Genomic DNA, 13,024 nt, shown 5'->3' on the forward strand with positions numbered 1-13,024 from the left:
TCTTGCGTCCCGTGTATCGGTAACGAGCTTCTTTGTCGAACGCTGTTCCCGGTCAAGCCAACCACTGCCTCTGGGATCCTCCCGTCCCTGCCTTCCAGCTCCCGTGCAAAGACAGCGAGAGGTGACGAGTCGGGGGATGGCGACGCTCATGCCCTGGCACGTGAATTTAAGTTGATAAAAAAACGGGCAGTTCTGCAACAAGCAACTGCTGCTTGCGTGTGTGCCGTTGTCTTCGCCGCGGGGGGAAAGGAGGAGGCGACGATGCAATCGCTCTCATCACTGTTGACGTTCCCTATTTCCTCCTCTTCCCACCAGAGCAACGCGGAAAGGACTCCGCTGCCGCCCCCGTCGACTCACATCGTGAGCACCGCGACGCAGCCTGCGCCGAGCTCCTTTCTTCCGCTTCACTACGCCCGTCTCTTTCTGGCCGCATCACGACCGGTCGTTTGGGTGTGCTGCGATGCCGCGGGCAAGGCACATTGGCGAGCACTGCTTCGAAAAGCCACAGGCGCAAGCGCCGCTACTCTCGAAGCGCACTGGCACTTTGTCGATGCGACGGCGGGCGATGCATTCGATGGCCGGCCCACAGAGCGCCTGAAGAGGCTTCATGGCGCAGTGGAAGCGACGATACAAAAGGCCTGCCCTGCCGCGTCGTCCACGCCCTTGCCATCTTCTTCGTTTAAGAGCCGAACGTGGGAACAAGCAAGGGCGCTCGTCGTTCTCGATGACGCTGCAGCCCTGGCGTGGGCTCTTGACGGCACGGCTGAGGATTGGATTGAGGGGGACGAGCAGGAGCAAGCTCCCAACCACGATCGATTCGATGGCCGACTCGAGCTGCTTCGCAGGTCTGGTAAAAAGGGCGGCGTCAAGGAAGATGCGACGGGCAAGGGAGTAGCAAGGTGGATCGAGGGCCTCGCACAGCTGTGTGCCCAGTACGACTGCGCACTGTTGACGCACATGACTGTCGAAAATACGACCATCATCCCGCCGAGTCTGAGCAACCCGCACTCGTCATCACGCGGTGGTCATGGCGTCGGGACTGGGTTCGACGCCGACGATGCGGGCGAAGAAGACGACGAGGACCTCGTCTTTGAAGAGATCGACGACGAGCTCGAGTCTGCTCCCGCTGCACCGCATGAGGACATCTCGACGGTGGAAACAAAGACTAAACTAATCACCGCAAGCAGCTCGCTGCCTCCAGATGATACAATTGACTGGCGGGTCGACTCGCTTTTGCGCGTGCTCCTTGCTTCGGCCGACTTTTGGATCGAAGTCCGAGGCCTCCGGAGCGGAAAGGCGAGAGACTGCCACGGCGAGGTGAGCTTGCAGCCCTTTCTTTCTTCATAAAACTTTTCAACTCTGACAGTTCCTGCGCAGATCTGCATACACCCACTCGTCCGACCGCTGCAGGCCCAGGGCAAACCTCTGCCCCGCTTGCCCCTGCCTCTGGATCCCTTGCGGCACGATCGCCGACGTGACGCCAGCGCACGATCCCTGTCCCACCTCAACAACCTTTCCCTCTCGTCTTCCAACGGCGTCGGCACCGCAAAGAAAACCACCTTGCCAATTCGAGCCTGGGATTTCGAATGCTGGTCTCCATCTCGAGACAAGGCGATGCTCTTCCGGCTCGATCAGTCGGGCGAAGGCGCCGTCTGGCCAAGAGGCATTCCTTCTTCATCATCCTCTGCATAACATTCCCTCTCTTCTCCAATTCTTCACTTTCCGAGAACAAGACAACCAAGTGTACAAGTACGCATGAAATCATTAAAATAGACGACCCTCTCCCTTCCCTGATCCTCACTTTTCGCCGACATTCTTGAAGCGACGGAGGGCGCGCTCGCGCGCAAACTTGTGTTCGACAATTGGTTCGGGGTAGTCGAGTTTCTGGATGTCAGAAGCGTCACCAGCCAAAGCAAATCAGAAAACGTCAGGCAACGGCATGAAAAGACAAGACCCAAAATCTTTACTCACCTTGAACTCTTCCTTTGACAGCCTCTCGAACGGATGGTGAATCGCATTGCCCTTGACGCCCCGAAGTTCGGGCAGCCAATGCCGAATGTACTCGCCCTGTGGGTCGCACTTTTCGCTCTGCGAGATGGGGTTGAAGATGCGAAAGTACGGCTGCGGGTCCGTACCTGTCGAGGCGCTCCATTGCCATCCGCCGTTGTTGGAGGCAAAGTCGCCGTCGATGAAGTTGCGCATGAACCAGCGCTCGCCCTCGCGCCAGTCATGCATGAGATGTTTCGTCAGGAACATGGCCACCTACGGAAAGAACGGTGGCAAATGTCAGCATTTGGCCGTGCGGCAATAGGAAAGAGGGAGACAAAACGCACAACCATTCGACCACGATTGTGCATGTAGCCCTGCTTTGCGCCCTGGCGCATCGACGCGTCGACGATTGGGTAGCCAGTCTTGCCCTGCTGCCACTTGTCGAGCGTCTCGTTGTCGTACTCCCACACCACGTCCTCGTACCGGGTCACATAGGCTCGGCCCATGCACACTCTCGGCCACGCAGCCAGGACATGTCCGTAAAAGTCACGGAAGCTGACCTCTGTGTTCCACATGGCAGGGCCCGAGTCTCTGCCGACCTGGAGCTTGCCCTTTGTCACATCTCGCGTCGTGCGCAGGCACTGACGAGCGGAAATGAGGCCAGCAGAGAGGTATGGGCTCAGTCGGCTCGCGCCATTCTCGCTCATCAGGTTGCGTCCCGTGCCATAGCGGCCCAGTCTCGACTCTTTGCTTGCTGCTTGCACCTTGTCGAGGTCTTCGCCCGTGGCAGGCGCATCCAGGATGGGCAGGCCACCTTTCCCACGGACAAAGTTGTCGAGGACCTTTTGCGCTGCTTTCGACCCTGCTGGCCACAGCTTTTCCATGTACGACCTGTCCTTGCACTCGAATCCCTTCACGCTTTCCGGTATCTTTGTACCGAACAAGCCTTTGAGCTTGCTGTCCGATCGGACCGACTTGTCGTTGGCTTTTGGCTCCTCGGACGACTCGATCAGCTGGGGAGTCTTGGACAGTACGTCTACCCAATTTCGATTCCACGGCGAGAAGACGCTGTAGGGCCTTCCATCCTTGGTCAAGACTCGGCCGGGAGGGACGACGTAGGTGTCGTCGAGGAATTCGGCGTGGACATCGTATGACTTGGCCTGCTCGACCACTTGAACGTCGCGCCACAGCTCGTCAACCTCGTACTCGATGTTGCCAATGAGGTTCGACACGCCCCACTCCTTGCATAGCTCGAGCGCCTTTTTTGGGATTGCCGTGCGCGGCTCGTGCGTCAGGACGGCGAAGGGGATGTTGAGCTCGTCAAGCTGTGACTGGATCTGCTCCAAGCTCCGGAGCATGAAGTCGATCCGCCGCGGCGATCGATCATGTGCAAGATAGTCTTGCGGGCTGATGATGTACAGCACAATCAAATGGCTGCCCTTTCGCTCCTGAACCAGCTGGCTCGCCCGTTCGAGTCCTCGGCTGTCCTCGATTCTCATGTCGCGCATCCTCATCCAAAAGACGACGTTTCCCTCGGCTTTCGGCGCCTCGCCGTGCTTCTTAAGAGCATCCCTCAGCTGCTGCAACGGTGTGTTTTTCTCTGGCAATTTGGTCGGTGACGGATTGAAGGCATTGCGCTTCACGTCCGGCCAGTCTTTTCCCTTGCCCCCGATGGACGAGGTCGCGGAGGATGTCGTCGTCGTCTTTTTCTTCTTCTTGGCCGGCTGCGACATTTCCTCGTCGTCGACGTCGGGCGTCGAAGCCAGCTTGGGATCGAGCACCTTTTCGTCCTCGTCCGGCGTCTCCGGCTCACGCTTCTGCTTTGCAGGCATGGTGGCCTTTGTCCTATCCTTGTCCACCGTAAACGGCTCGCTTCTCGAATTTGTCAACTTTCTCGAGGAGGATGTGGATGTGGAGGCGCAGGCTGGGCGCTGTGGCCGTCGTGGAAGGTCAAGGCTCAAGAAGACTCGTCTTGTAAACGTAGGTCGAGTCGCTGCTGCTGCCTTTGTTGCCCTCAAGAGAGTGGGGAGCGCAAGGAGCATGCAATTCGGAGCGGTTTGTTGTGGGAGAGAGAGAGAGAGAAAGAAGTCCTTTCCTCCAAGGCCACCAATATTAGAAGAAATGCAACCGGATGATGACAAAGGTTTATGGCGGCGCTAAGAAAAAAAAAATCCCCGTTGCCTGGCTGCTTAGATCTCTCGGTTGCTCGTCCTCTCGACGTCATAAGAAAACAGCTCGTTTACCAAAGCTCAGACAATGGGGACCAGAGAGAACATCATTGGACCTGCGATAGAAGCAGAAGCAAATCACGACAAGGTTGAATGGGAAACGGTGACGCCGTGACGAGCGAGAGAAGAGAGCAATGGGCAGCCTTGGACCGGATGCGTCCGTGCGAGAGAAGCAAAATCTAAAGAGGGCAGACAGCAGCTGCGAGCTCCACGCAGCATCCACCAACTAATTCCAAAGGCAACGTCAATAGTAGAATGACGGGGATCCACCTCGCAGAGGCCGATCTGTGGGCGGCAACGGTGGGCAACCCCTACGTCGGCATCCTCTTCGCTTATCTCGTGTCGATCATCGTCCTCGTCACCTTTGTGCTTCGCCGTTCGGTGCGCTTCGACGCTTTCCAGCCAGGCAACAAGGCGCACCTTGCGCTATGGCGAGTTGCGACGCTCGTCAGCTTCGCATCCACCTGGTTTTAGTGAGTGAATGACTAACAGTGACCGTTGTTTGCTCGGCTGACGTCTGACAAGCTCCTTCAGCATGATTCGCTACCTCCTCTGGTCCTACGACGCCTTCTTGGAACGCGTCAGGCTCACGGGCGGCCTCGTCACGGCCATGCCCGAGTGCGTCATTGGGGGCGAACAGGCCCTCGCTTGCGCCCGACTCCAGGCTACGGCGCTGCTCTTGCGGATGGGTGACTGGCTGCGAGATACGAGCCTGTTCAAGGAGGCATGGCTCTACGTCGTTGCCAACGAGCAGCGGTGGTGGTGGTCTGCAGAAGTGTGCGCCTTCACCGTCGCGCCCTGGGCCCTCTTTCTCTATGTCGAAGGTGCGCATCTGCATTTGTGCAGAGCCGGATCTTGATTCTGGGTGCTCACTGCTGACAGTTTTTCCCGTCCTCGCTCCAGGCAAGCGCAGATCCATTCCCCACCTGTGGGCGTACATGCTCGTCGGTCAGATGGTGGCCATCAGCGTGGCTCAGAACCTGTTCCACATGGCCCTTGCCGCCCGCTCGCTCGAGGTCGACCGCCGCTCAGCTGGACCGGAGGGCTCGCCCTCAAAGGCGTCGCCAAGGGGCAAGATGGTACCCGCTCGTCTGCTGAGGACCCCGTCGCAGCTGCAGATGCCTCCTCCCGAGTCGCCGTCCAAGGCCTCACCCTCCAGCACGGCCTCCTCAGCGACGACGACGCTGACAACGACACTGCACACCGTCACCGTCGAGGCACATCCCAGCATCGTCTCACGGGCCCTTGTTTCCGCCCTCGCTCTGGCCGGCTGCGCTGCCGTCTGGCTCGTGCCTGACAGCCTCTCGACGCTCCTCGTCATGCATTCCTTCCCGCTCCTCATCGTTGTCCTGCCACCAATGCTGCGACAGACGGCCCCTTCCAGATGGGCGATGCAAGCGACGGCGCCCGCGACGCTCTACTCCATCTTTGCCATCTTTGCCCTAGCATTGCGCATCAAGGCCACCATGGCTGTCGCTGGAGGACTTCCCTCGCTTCTCGCCACATTCGTCTCCCATCCTGCCCAGAGCTCCATCTCTTCCGATGCCGTGTGCATTACCCTCAGCTCGCCGCTCTTTATTCTGCTTACTTATGGACCTTTGCATCGAACGACGGCCATCGTCCTCGCTCTTCTGGCGCCCCTCACTGGACCCACCTTTGCCTTTTCGGTCTTCATGTCTCTCCAGAGCCGCAAAGACGAAGCCAAGGACGAGACGCTGAGACACATGGCCGTGCTGGCCCAGGAAAAGAGAGGAGAGACGCTCCACCTCGACGATGAATTCCGGGTCAAGCAGAAGATTACGCGGGTGAGCCATCACAACGAGCCGCAGACGCCCGAAAAGGGCCAAGCAGAAGCAGTCACCGCTGCTGTTGAGGCAGAGGATGCAGGTTTGCGTTTGCCTTCGAGCCCAGACTCTTTGACTTCTGCCACCGTCTCGGCGACGACCTCGCCTCGTGCTCGCGGACGCGGCCGTGGACGGGGCACCCGTGGCCGCAGTGCTCGCAGCAGCCCACGGCAAGCTTGAAAGGAGCAGAGATGTCCTTACTTTCTTCATTGCCTGCACTTCTATGAGATTGTGTCTCTTCTCGAGGGCCGCAGGCTGGTATTAAATGTCATTGTCATGTAGAGTGCCTTGTTCGTCACCAGGTTGAGAGAGAGGTAGCAGCTTGAGCCAAAAATAGCAACTCTTGTATCAGAGCCTAACCCAACGCGTTGGCCCGAGCCCAGATGAGATCTTCTTCTTTCGCGCTCGCTCATTATTAACAAATCATCGTGCCCTCGAATGAGTCGAGGTGGGAGCAGGGCAACGTGAAAAAGGAGGCAATGTCGGGGCGGTATCGACCATTAACGCCCAACGGCGACACGCTGCCGTTTGTTTCGCCGTCGTCGTCGTCGGCGAACGTGCAGCCACCGCGGACGTGGCTTGGCGAAGAGGGCGACCGCAATGTCAGCTACGCCTATGGGGGCACTGCACATGCGGCGCCGTCTGCGCCCGAAGACCAGTATGCGTTCAGCACGACTCTCCGCAGAGGTGTGTTCAGAGCTTGCTGTCACTTTGACTGCTCTATGCTCACGTTCCTTCCACTTTCACTTGCTATGAACTCATCTCTCTCGCAGCCACGCTGGAGGAGCCGCTGTACCCGCCAGCTGCACCACTGCCCTCGTCTTCCTCCTCCTCCTCCTCGCAGTCGACGCCCTCGGCCGTCGCCACGCACCAGGCGATTGCCGCGCTGCTCGCCTCCATGTCGCTGCCCGAGAGCCACCTCGCGCACGGGCTGGGCGCCATGGCCGTCTCGCACCAGCGCCACCTCGCCGGCGGGCCCAACGAGTTTGCCGTCAAGCCGCGCGACTCGCCGTACAAGAAGTTTGCCGAGCAATTTGGCGAGCCGCTGATCATGCTGCTGCTGGGAAGCGCGGCCGTAAGTGCGCTGATGGGCGAGTGGGACGACGCCATCAGCATCGCCCTCGCCGTCGTCGTCGTCATCACCGTCGGCTTTGTGCAGGAGCAGCGCTCCGAAAAGTCTCTCGAGGCACTCAACAAGCTCGTCCCCCACTACTGCCACCTCCTCCGCGATGGGCAGCAGACGACCGTCTTGGCAAACGACCTCGTGCCCGGCGATGTCGTCAATTTCTCCACCGGCGACCGTGTCCCGGCCGACGTGCGCATCTGCGAGGCCGTCGGCTTGGAAATTGACGAGAGCACGCTGACGGGCGAGATCAAGCCGCGGAGGAAGCACGCCGACGTGGTCGCGGCTTCTTCCGAGTCACGACGCGAAGGGCAAGATAGAGGAGCGGGAGCAGGAGCAGGAGCTTCTGCAGCCGCTGCTGCAGGCGAAGGTGACAGCACGAGCATCAACGAGCGCGAAAACATCGCATTCATGGGCACCCTCGTCCGTAGCGGCTACGCGAGGGGCATCGTCGTGGGCACAGGCGCCCGCACCGAGTTTGGGCTCATCTTCAGCATGGTCGATGAGGTGCAGGAGAAGCGGACGCCGCTGCAGCTCAGCATGGACGAGTTGGCAAAGAAGCTGAGCCTCATCAGCTTCGCCATCATTGGCGTCATCTGCTTCATGGGCATCCTCCAGAGCAAGCCCTGGCTCGAGATGTTCACCATCGGAGGTGAGTTGATTCGTGCTCTCTGCTCCCTCTCTCTCTTTCCCACTAAAGAAGAGAATGGCACATGCAGTCTCACTTGCCGTCGCTGCCATCCCCGAGGGCTTGCCCATCGTCGTGACAGTGACGCTCGCCCTGGGCGTGCTGCGCATGTCGCATCAAAAGGCCATCGTCAAGCGCCTGCCCTCCGTCGAGACTCTTGGCTGCGTATCGGTCGTGTGCTCCGACAAGACGGGCACCCTGACGGCCAACGAGATGTCCGTCGTCCGCATCTTTACCCTCGACGACGGCGAGCTGGACCTCAACAAGAGCGTGCCGCATGCCCAGAGTCCATCGCTGGCCAGGTGCCTGCTCGTGGGCAACCTCTGCAACAACTCGCACCGAGACGAAAGAGGAAACAATGTCGGGCAGCCGACAGACGTGGCCATGGTCAATGTGCTGAGGCTCTTTGGGCTTGAAGATCGAAGACCGTACCTGAAACGAACAAACGAGGTGCCCTTTTCGAGCGAGACAAAGTTCATGGCCGTCACGGGGACCATGACGATGCAGTCCTCCCTCCCCAAGGGAAGCTCGACCAAGGAAGAAACGACGTACGTAAAGGGCGCTTTCGAGGTCATTCTCGAAAAGTGTTCGACGACTTTCGTGGGCGAAGGGAGACGAGGTACGCCGCTCGACGAGGCAACCCGCAAGCGCATCGCTTCATCAGCCGAGACAATGTCTGCCTATGGCCTGCGCATCCTCGCCACCGCCTGTGGATCCTCTGGTGACTACGAGAGGGGCTCCCTCTCGTTCTGTGGTCTGCAGGCCATGCAGGACCCGCCCCGACCTGGCGTGCCCGAGGCCATTACCTCACTCGCGCGTGGTGGCGTCCAGGTCGTCATGATCACCGGCGACAGCGAGCACACGGCTGTCGCCATGGCAAAGCAGCTGGGCATCCTGAGGATAGGCGCGACGAGCGGCAGCAGCGTCATGACGGGCAAGCAGGTGGATGCGCTGTCGCAGAGGCAGCTGCAGGAGAGGATCAGGATGGTCAGCGTCTTTGCCAGGACGACACCGAGGCACAAGATGGCCATTGTCGGCGCCTTTCAGGCAAACGGCGACGTCGTGGCCATGACTGGCGATGGTGGTGGGTGATACGGCCCTGCTCGTCGTCTCACCGTCTTTTGACTGACTGATTTTCTTCAACAGTCAACGATGCGCCAGCACTCAAGATGGCCGACATTGGCATCTCGATGGGCAAAGGCGGGACCGACGTCTCCAAGGAGGCCTCCGACGTCATCCTCGTCGACGACAACTTTGCCACGATTCTCTCGGCCGTCGAGGAGGGCAAGGGCATCTTTTACAACATCCAAAATTTCCTCACGTTCCAGCTCTCGACGGCCGTCGCTGCACTGACGCTCATCACGCTCTGTACAGCCTTTGGGCTCAAGCTGCCACTGAACCCGATGCAGATCCTGTTCATCAACATCCTCATGGACGGGCCCCCCTCGCAGAGCTTGGGCGTTGACCCCGTGGACAAGAACGTCATGAGAAGACCACCGCGGAGCAAGGTGGCGCCCATCATCACCAAGCGGCTCGTCTTCCGCATCCTCTTCAGCGCCGCCATCATTGTCCTGGGCACCCTCTGGATCTACGTGCACGAGCTCCAGGATGGCTTTGCAGACGAGCGCGACCAGACGATGGTGAGCTGTCTACCTTGTCGCCGCCGCATTGCCCCACTAAACGCAGGCTCTTTTTCTTCTGTCCCCCTTAGACGTTCACCTGCTTCGTCTTTCTCGATCTGACGTCGGCCATCCAGAATCGTGGCCTGACGGTGCCATGGGACGGCAACCGGATGCTGCTGACAACGGTCTCGCTCAGCCTCCTCACCCAGCTCTCCCTCATCTACCTGCCCTTTTTGCACGGCATCTTCCAGACGACGACGCTTGCACTTGGCGATCTCTTGCTCCTCGTCTTTGTGGCGGCCTTGGCCTTTGGTGCCCACGAGGCCAGGCGGCGCTATGAGCTCGTTGGCCGCGGCAAGGAGCGCGACGACTGGGAAGAGGGCGTCGTCTGACCGTCTGCACGCATACAATAGACTCTTGCCCCTCTAGAGAGAGAGGAAGGAAGAGCAAACAGTAGGCAGAATTGAAGTCAAAGATTCAAGCAACATTGGATGTAGAGCAAGATGAGAAATGCATTACTACTACCATTAGCACAAATCACAGCTTGGACTTTGAGTCTCCCCGGACCTTGCGACGGGGCACATCCGTGTCGACCTGGGTCCACCAGGGGTAGAAGCCAAAGTGGTCGAGGTCCTGGACGGCACCGGTGAATTTTGGCTTGCGCTTCTCGAGGAAGCTCTGGACGCCCTCCTTTGCGTCTGCGCTCTTGGACGTCGCGGCGATGCAGGCGCTGTCGAGGAGGTGTGTAGCCTCGGGCGAGTCGGGCGTGCGCCAGATGAGCATCTTGTTGAGCGCCATGCTCACGACGCTGTTCTGCGTCGCTAGCTTCGTTGCCACCTCGACGGCGCGCGGCAGCACGGCCTCGGCCGGCAGGATGGCGTTGAAGAGTCCGGCAAACGGCGAGTCGGCCGCGAGGTAGGTGTCGCCCGTCAGCGAGACCTCGAGGGCGTCTGTGTCCGGCGAAGGATCAGATACGTCAGTGGGGGAGCTCTGAATGTTCACAACAGCAAGGGCATGATACGCACTCTTGTGGCCGATGAGCCGGGGCAGGATGTAGGCCGACATGGCCTCCATGGTGATGCCGCGCTTGACAAAGGGGAGGGCAAGCTTGGCGTCGCGAGAGACGAAGCGCATGTCGGCGGGCAGCGCCATGGTGATCTGCCAGGGCGATTGAGTGAGTGTCAGTCGGCAGACTTGAAAACACGGTCAAGCCACAGGGCCACTCACGCCGACGCCGACGGCGTTTCCGTTCATGGCCGCCACGACAGCTGTTGAGCAGAAGTAGAAAAGAGAGAGAAAGAGTTCAGCTCAAGAGGCATCCAAAGGGCTGAGTAGATCGAGACGCACGCTTCCTGCACCGCAGCACGGCGCCAGACACCTGTCCGCCGCCGTCCCGGTGGGCATTGATGGGCAGGCTGGCGTCTGCGCCAAAGCCCTCGCTGAGGTCCGCGCCCGCGCAGAAGCTCTTGCCCTTGCCCGTAAAGACGACGGCGCGGACGCGGGCGTCGGCATCGGCGAGCTCAAACGCAAACACGAGCGAGTGGCACATGTCGTTTGTAAAGGCATTGTGCCGCGCCGGCCGGTTGAGCTCCACCGTCAGCACGCCCGTGCCCGCGTCGAGGCGGACGAGAATGTCGCGCCAGCCATACGACTCGTACCGGAACGACGAGACGTCGATGCTGTTGATCGCCGGGTGCGGGTTCTCAAAGACGCTGGGCTTCATGTCTGGTGCTGAGAGCGGTGATTAGTCGTTGTGGTAGAGGTGAGCAGAGGGAGAAATTCAGCTTTGCGGGGAAGGGAAGACAGAAGAGGCGCGCAGGAGTAGTCCCTCTTCCTCAGCCGGCTTCCCTGGTTACCGGTCCTCACTTTGGCCCGTGCGTTGCTTTCTTTTTGTTTTTTATAAATCATCGCGCTTACTTCCTTGGACAGGCCAATGGAGGCATTCTCTTTCTTCTTTCATTCCTATCGGACTGCACGTCCAAACAGACAATAGTACAAAGCAGGTTTGGAACCTTCAAACAATGACCTCGTCAGCGGATTGGCGGCCTTCTTCGGCAGCTGCCGTTGCTGCCTCTTGCTGGTCAAACTCCTCGAGCCATGCCTTGAGCGCCGCCCACTCCTCTCTCTTCATCTTGTAGCCCTCTTCGTCGTTTGGGTAGGTGCGCTCCTTGACGGCCTTGACATACGCTTGCACGGCGGCCACGCGCACGGCGCCTCCAGTCGTTCCAGTCGCCTGCATCGCAAAGTTGCGCACGAAGCGGGGCGTCGTTGGCGCACTCGGCTTGGGCAACAGACTGGAGGATGGAGATTCACCTCCCTGCTCCTGCGCTTCCAGGACCCTCAGGAGGGAGAGCGGGGAGTTGATTTCGCCCAGGATATCGTCCTGGACCAGCACCTGGCCATCGGTGCCCTTTCCTGCGCCGATGCCAATCGTGGGGATCCTGAGGCGCTTCGTCACCTCGGCTGCGACCCGGCCAGGCACGCATTCGATGAGCATGGCGAATGCGCCTGCCTCTTCGAGAGCGAGCGCTTCGTCAAGGAGCTCAATGGCCTCGACGGCAGTTCTTGCCTGGAGTGACAGGGCCGAGGCTGAGGAGAAGCGTTGGGGCTGCAGGCCGATGTGCGCCATGACGGCGGTGCCGAACGAGGTCAGGTGCGAGATGAGGGGAATCACTTCTCGGCCGCCTTCGATCTTGAGGCCGTGCAATCGGCCCTTTCTCACCACGTCCAGGGCGGCGGGCACGGCGGCTTCGAGGGGCAGCTGCGCGATGCCAAAGGGCAGGTCGGCAATGATGAGCGGTGTGGGCGGCAGCGAGGGGTGGGACAATATCGGGTCGTTGACGCCTCGCGATACGGCAGCGCAATGGTGCACCATTGCATCGATGTCGAGCTGCTGCGTCGTGGGGTGGCCCAGGGCCACGTTGGCGAGCGAGTCTCCAATGAGGCTGATGTCTACTTTTGCGCTTCTATGTGCCAGGGCCGATGGATAGTCGTATGCCGTGAGCATTGCTCTGAAGCACAGCGAGGTCAGCTCCTCTGAGAGAGTATCAATTGGAAAGACGAAGGCCATACCCACATCGGCTCCTGTCTCTCTTTCATTTCCTGCAGGTCTTGCACTGTGATCGAGCGTGGTGGGTGGTACTTGGGCAGGCCTGACGTCGAGGATGCCTGTGCCGAGGTGCTCTGCTGTGCTTCTCCCCTCTTCCTCTCAGAGCCAGGCTCCATCCCTGAAGGCCAGACGCTCCAGGCGGCCCGAGACTGCGAAAAGGACCTCCGGGTACGGTAGTCGGAGCTCCTGTTTGCGGTCCAGACGGGCGGTGCCCGTGACCTGGCCGCCAGGTCGCAGGTGGCACTCCACAACGAAGCCGAAGCCCCCTTCTGGAGCAGACCCAACGTCACTTTGGATGTTGAAGCGACGGAGGACATGCCTTGCAGCCGGTGAATGTGGGTGGAGGAGGATTGAGAGGCGAAAAAAGCGGAAAAAAAAGAGCTCCAAAGTTGGTGGGTCCGCAAGAAGATTGAGTCAGTGG

General features: G+C 59.8%; 6 protein-coding genes across 6 annotated transcripts; 3 read left to right on the plus strand and 3 right to left on the minus strand.

The window, feature by feature from the left end:
- The first annotated feature begins 25 nt into the window (after positions 1–25).
- FA10DRAFT_29685 (hypothetical protein) lies at positions 26–2,003 on the plus strand. The gene is made up of 3 exons (XM_025524507.1): positions 26–1,317; positions 1,378–1,899; positions 1,968–2,003. Exons 1-2 carry the CDS (start codon positions 262–264, stop codon positions 1,690–1,692), a joined length of 1,371 nt encoding a protein of 456 aa, XP_025380929.1. The 5' UTR covers positions 26–261; the 3' UTR covers positions 1,693–1,899; positions 1,968–2,003.
- Positions 1,691–4,133, minus strand: FA10DRAFT_264340 (hypothetical protein). The gene is made up of 3 exons (XM_025520608.1): positions 2,334–4,133; positions 1,972–2,262; positions 1,691–1,884 (listed from the first exon to the last, which is right to left on the minus strand). Exons 1-3 carry the CDS (start codon positions 3,819–3,821, stop codon positions 1,798–1,800), a joined length of 1,866 nt encoding a protein of 621 aa, XP_025380930.1. The 5' UTR covers positions 3,822–4,133; the 3' UTR covers positions 1,691–1,797.
- A 256-nt stretch (positions 4,134–4,389) lies between these two features.
- Positions 4,390–6,269, plus strand: FA10DRAFT_264341 (hypothetical protein). Its single transcript, XM_025520609.1, has 3 exons — positions 4,390–4,690; positions 4,752–5,041; positions 5,121–6,269. The coding sequence occupies exons 1-3, from the start codon at positions 4,473–4,475 to the stop codon at positions 6,239–6,241; spliced, it is 1,629 nt and encodes a 542-aa protein (XP_025380931.1). The 5' UTR covers positions 4,390–4,472; the 3' UTR covers positions 6,242–6,269.
- A 200-nt stretch (positions 6,270–6,469) lies between these two features.
- On the plus strand, positions 6,470–10,030 carry FA10DRAFT_264342 (calcium-transporting P). Its single transcript, XM_025520610.1, has 5 exons — positions 6,470–6,748; positions 6,835–7,836; positions 7,904–8,956; positions 9,019–9,512; positions 9,584–10,030. The coding sequence occupies exons 1-5, from the start codon at positions 6,541–6,543 to the stop codon at positions 9,884–9,886; spliced, it is 3,060 nt and encodes a 1,019-aa protein (XP_025380932.1). The 5' UTR covers positions 6,470–6,540; the 3' UTR covers positions 9,887–10,030.
- Positions 9,991–11,303, minus strand: FA10DRAFT_299088 (ClpP/crotonase). Its single transcript, XM_025524684.1, has 4 exons — positions 10,842–11,303; positions 10,722–10,762; positions 10,520–10,652; positions 9,991–10,444 (listed from the first exon to the last, which is right to left on the minus strand). The coding sequence occupies exons 1-4, from the start codon at positions 11,215–11,217 to the stop codon at positions 10,032–10,034; spliced, it is 963 nt and encodes a 320-aa protein (XP_025380933.1). The 5' UTR covers positions 11,218–11,303; the 3' UTR covers positions 9,991–10,031.
- A 126-nt stretch (positions 11,304–11,429) lies between these two features.
- On the minus strand, positions 11,430–12,984 carry FA10DRAFT_237308 (Phosphoenolpyruvate/pyruvate domain-containing protein). Its single transcript, XM_025519102.1, has 2 exons — positions 12,571–12,984; positions 11,430–12,505 (listed from the first exon to the last, which is right to left on the minus strand). Exons 1-2 carry the CDS (start codon positions 12,918–12,920, stop codon positions 11,509–11,511), a joined length of 1,347 nt encoding a protein of 448 aa, XP_025380934.1. The 5' UTR covers positions 12,921–12,984; the 3' UTR covers positions 11,430–11,508.
- Positions 12,985–13,024: the final 40 nt, after the last annotated feature.

This window comes from Acaromyces ingoldii (genome assembly GCF_003144295.1).
Source record: "Acaromyces ingoldii strain MCA 4198 unplaced genomic scaffold FA10scaffold_1, whole genome shotgun sequence".
NCBI lineage: Eukaryota > Fungi > Basidiomycota > Exobasidiomycetes > Exobasidiales > Cryptobasidiaceae > Acaromyces > Acaromyces ingoldii.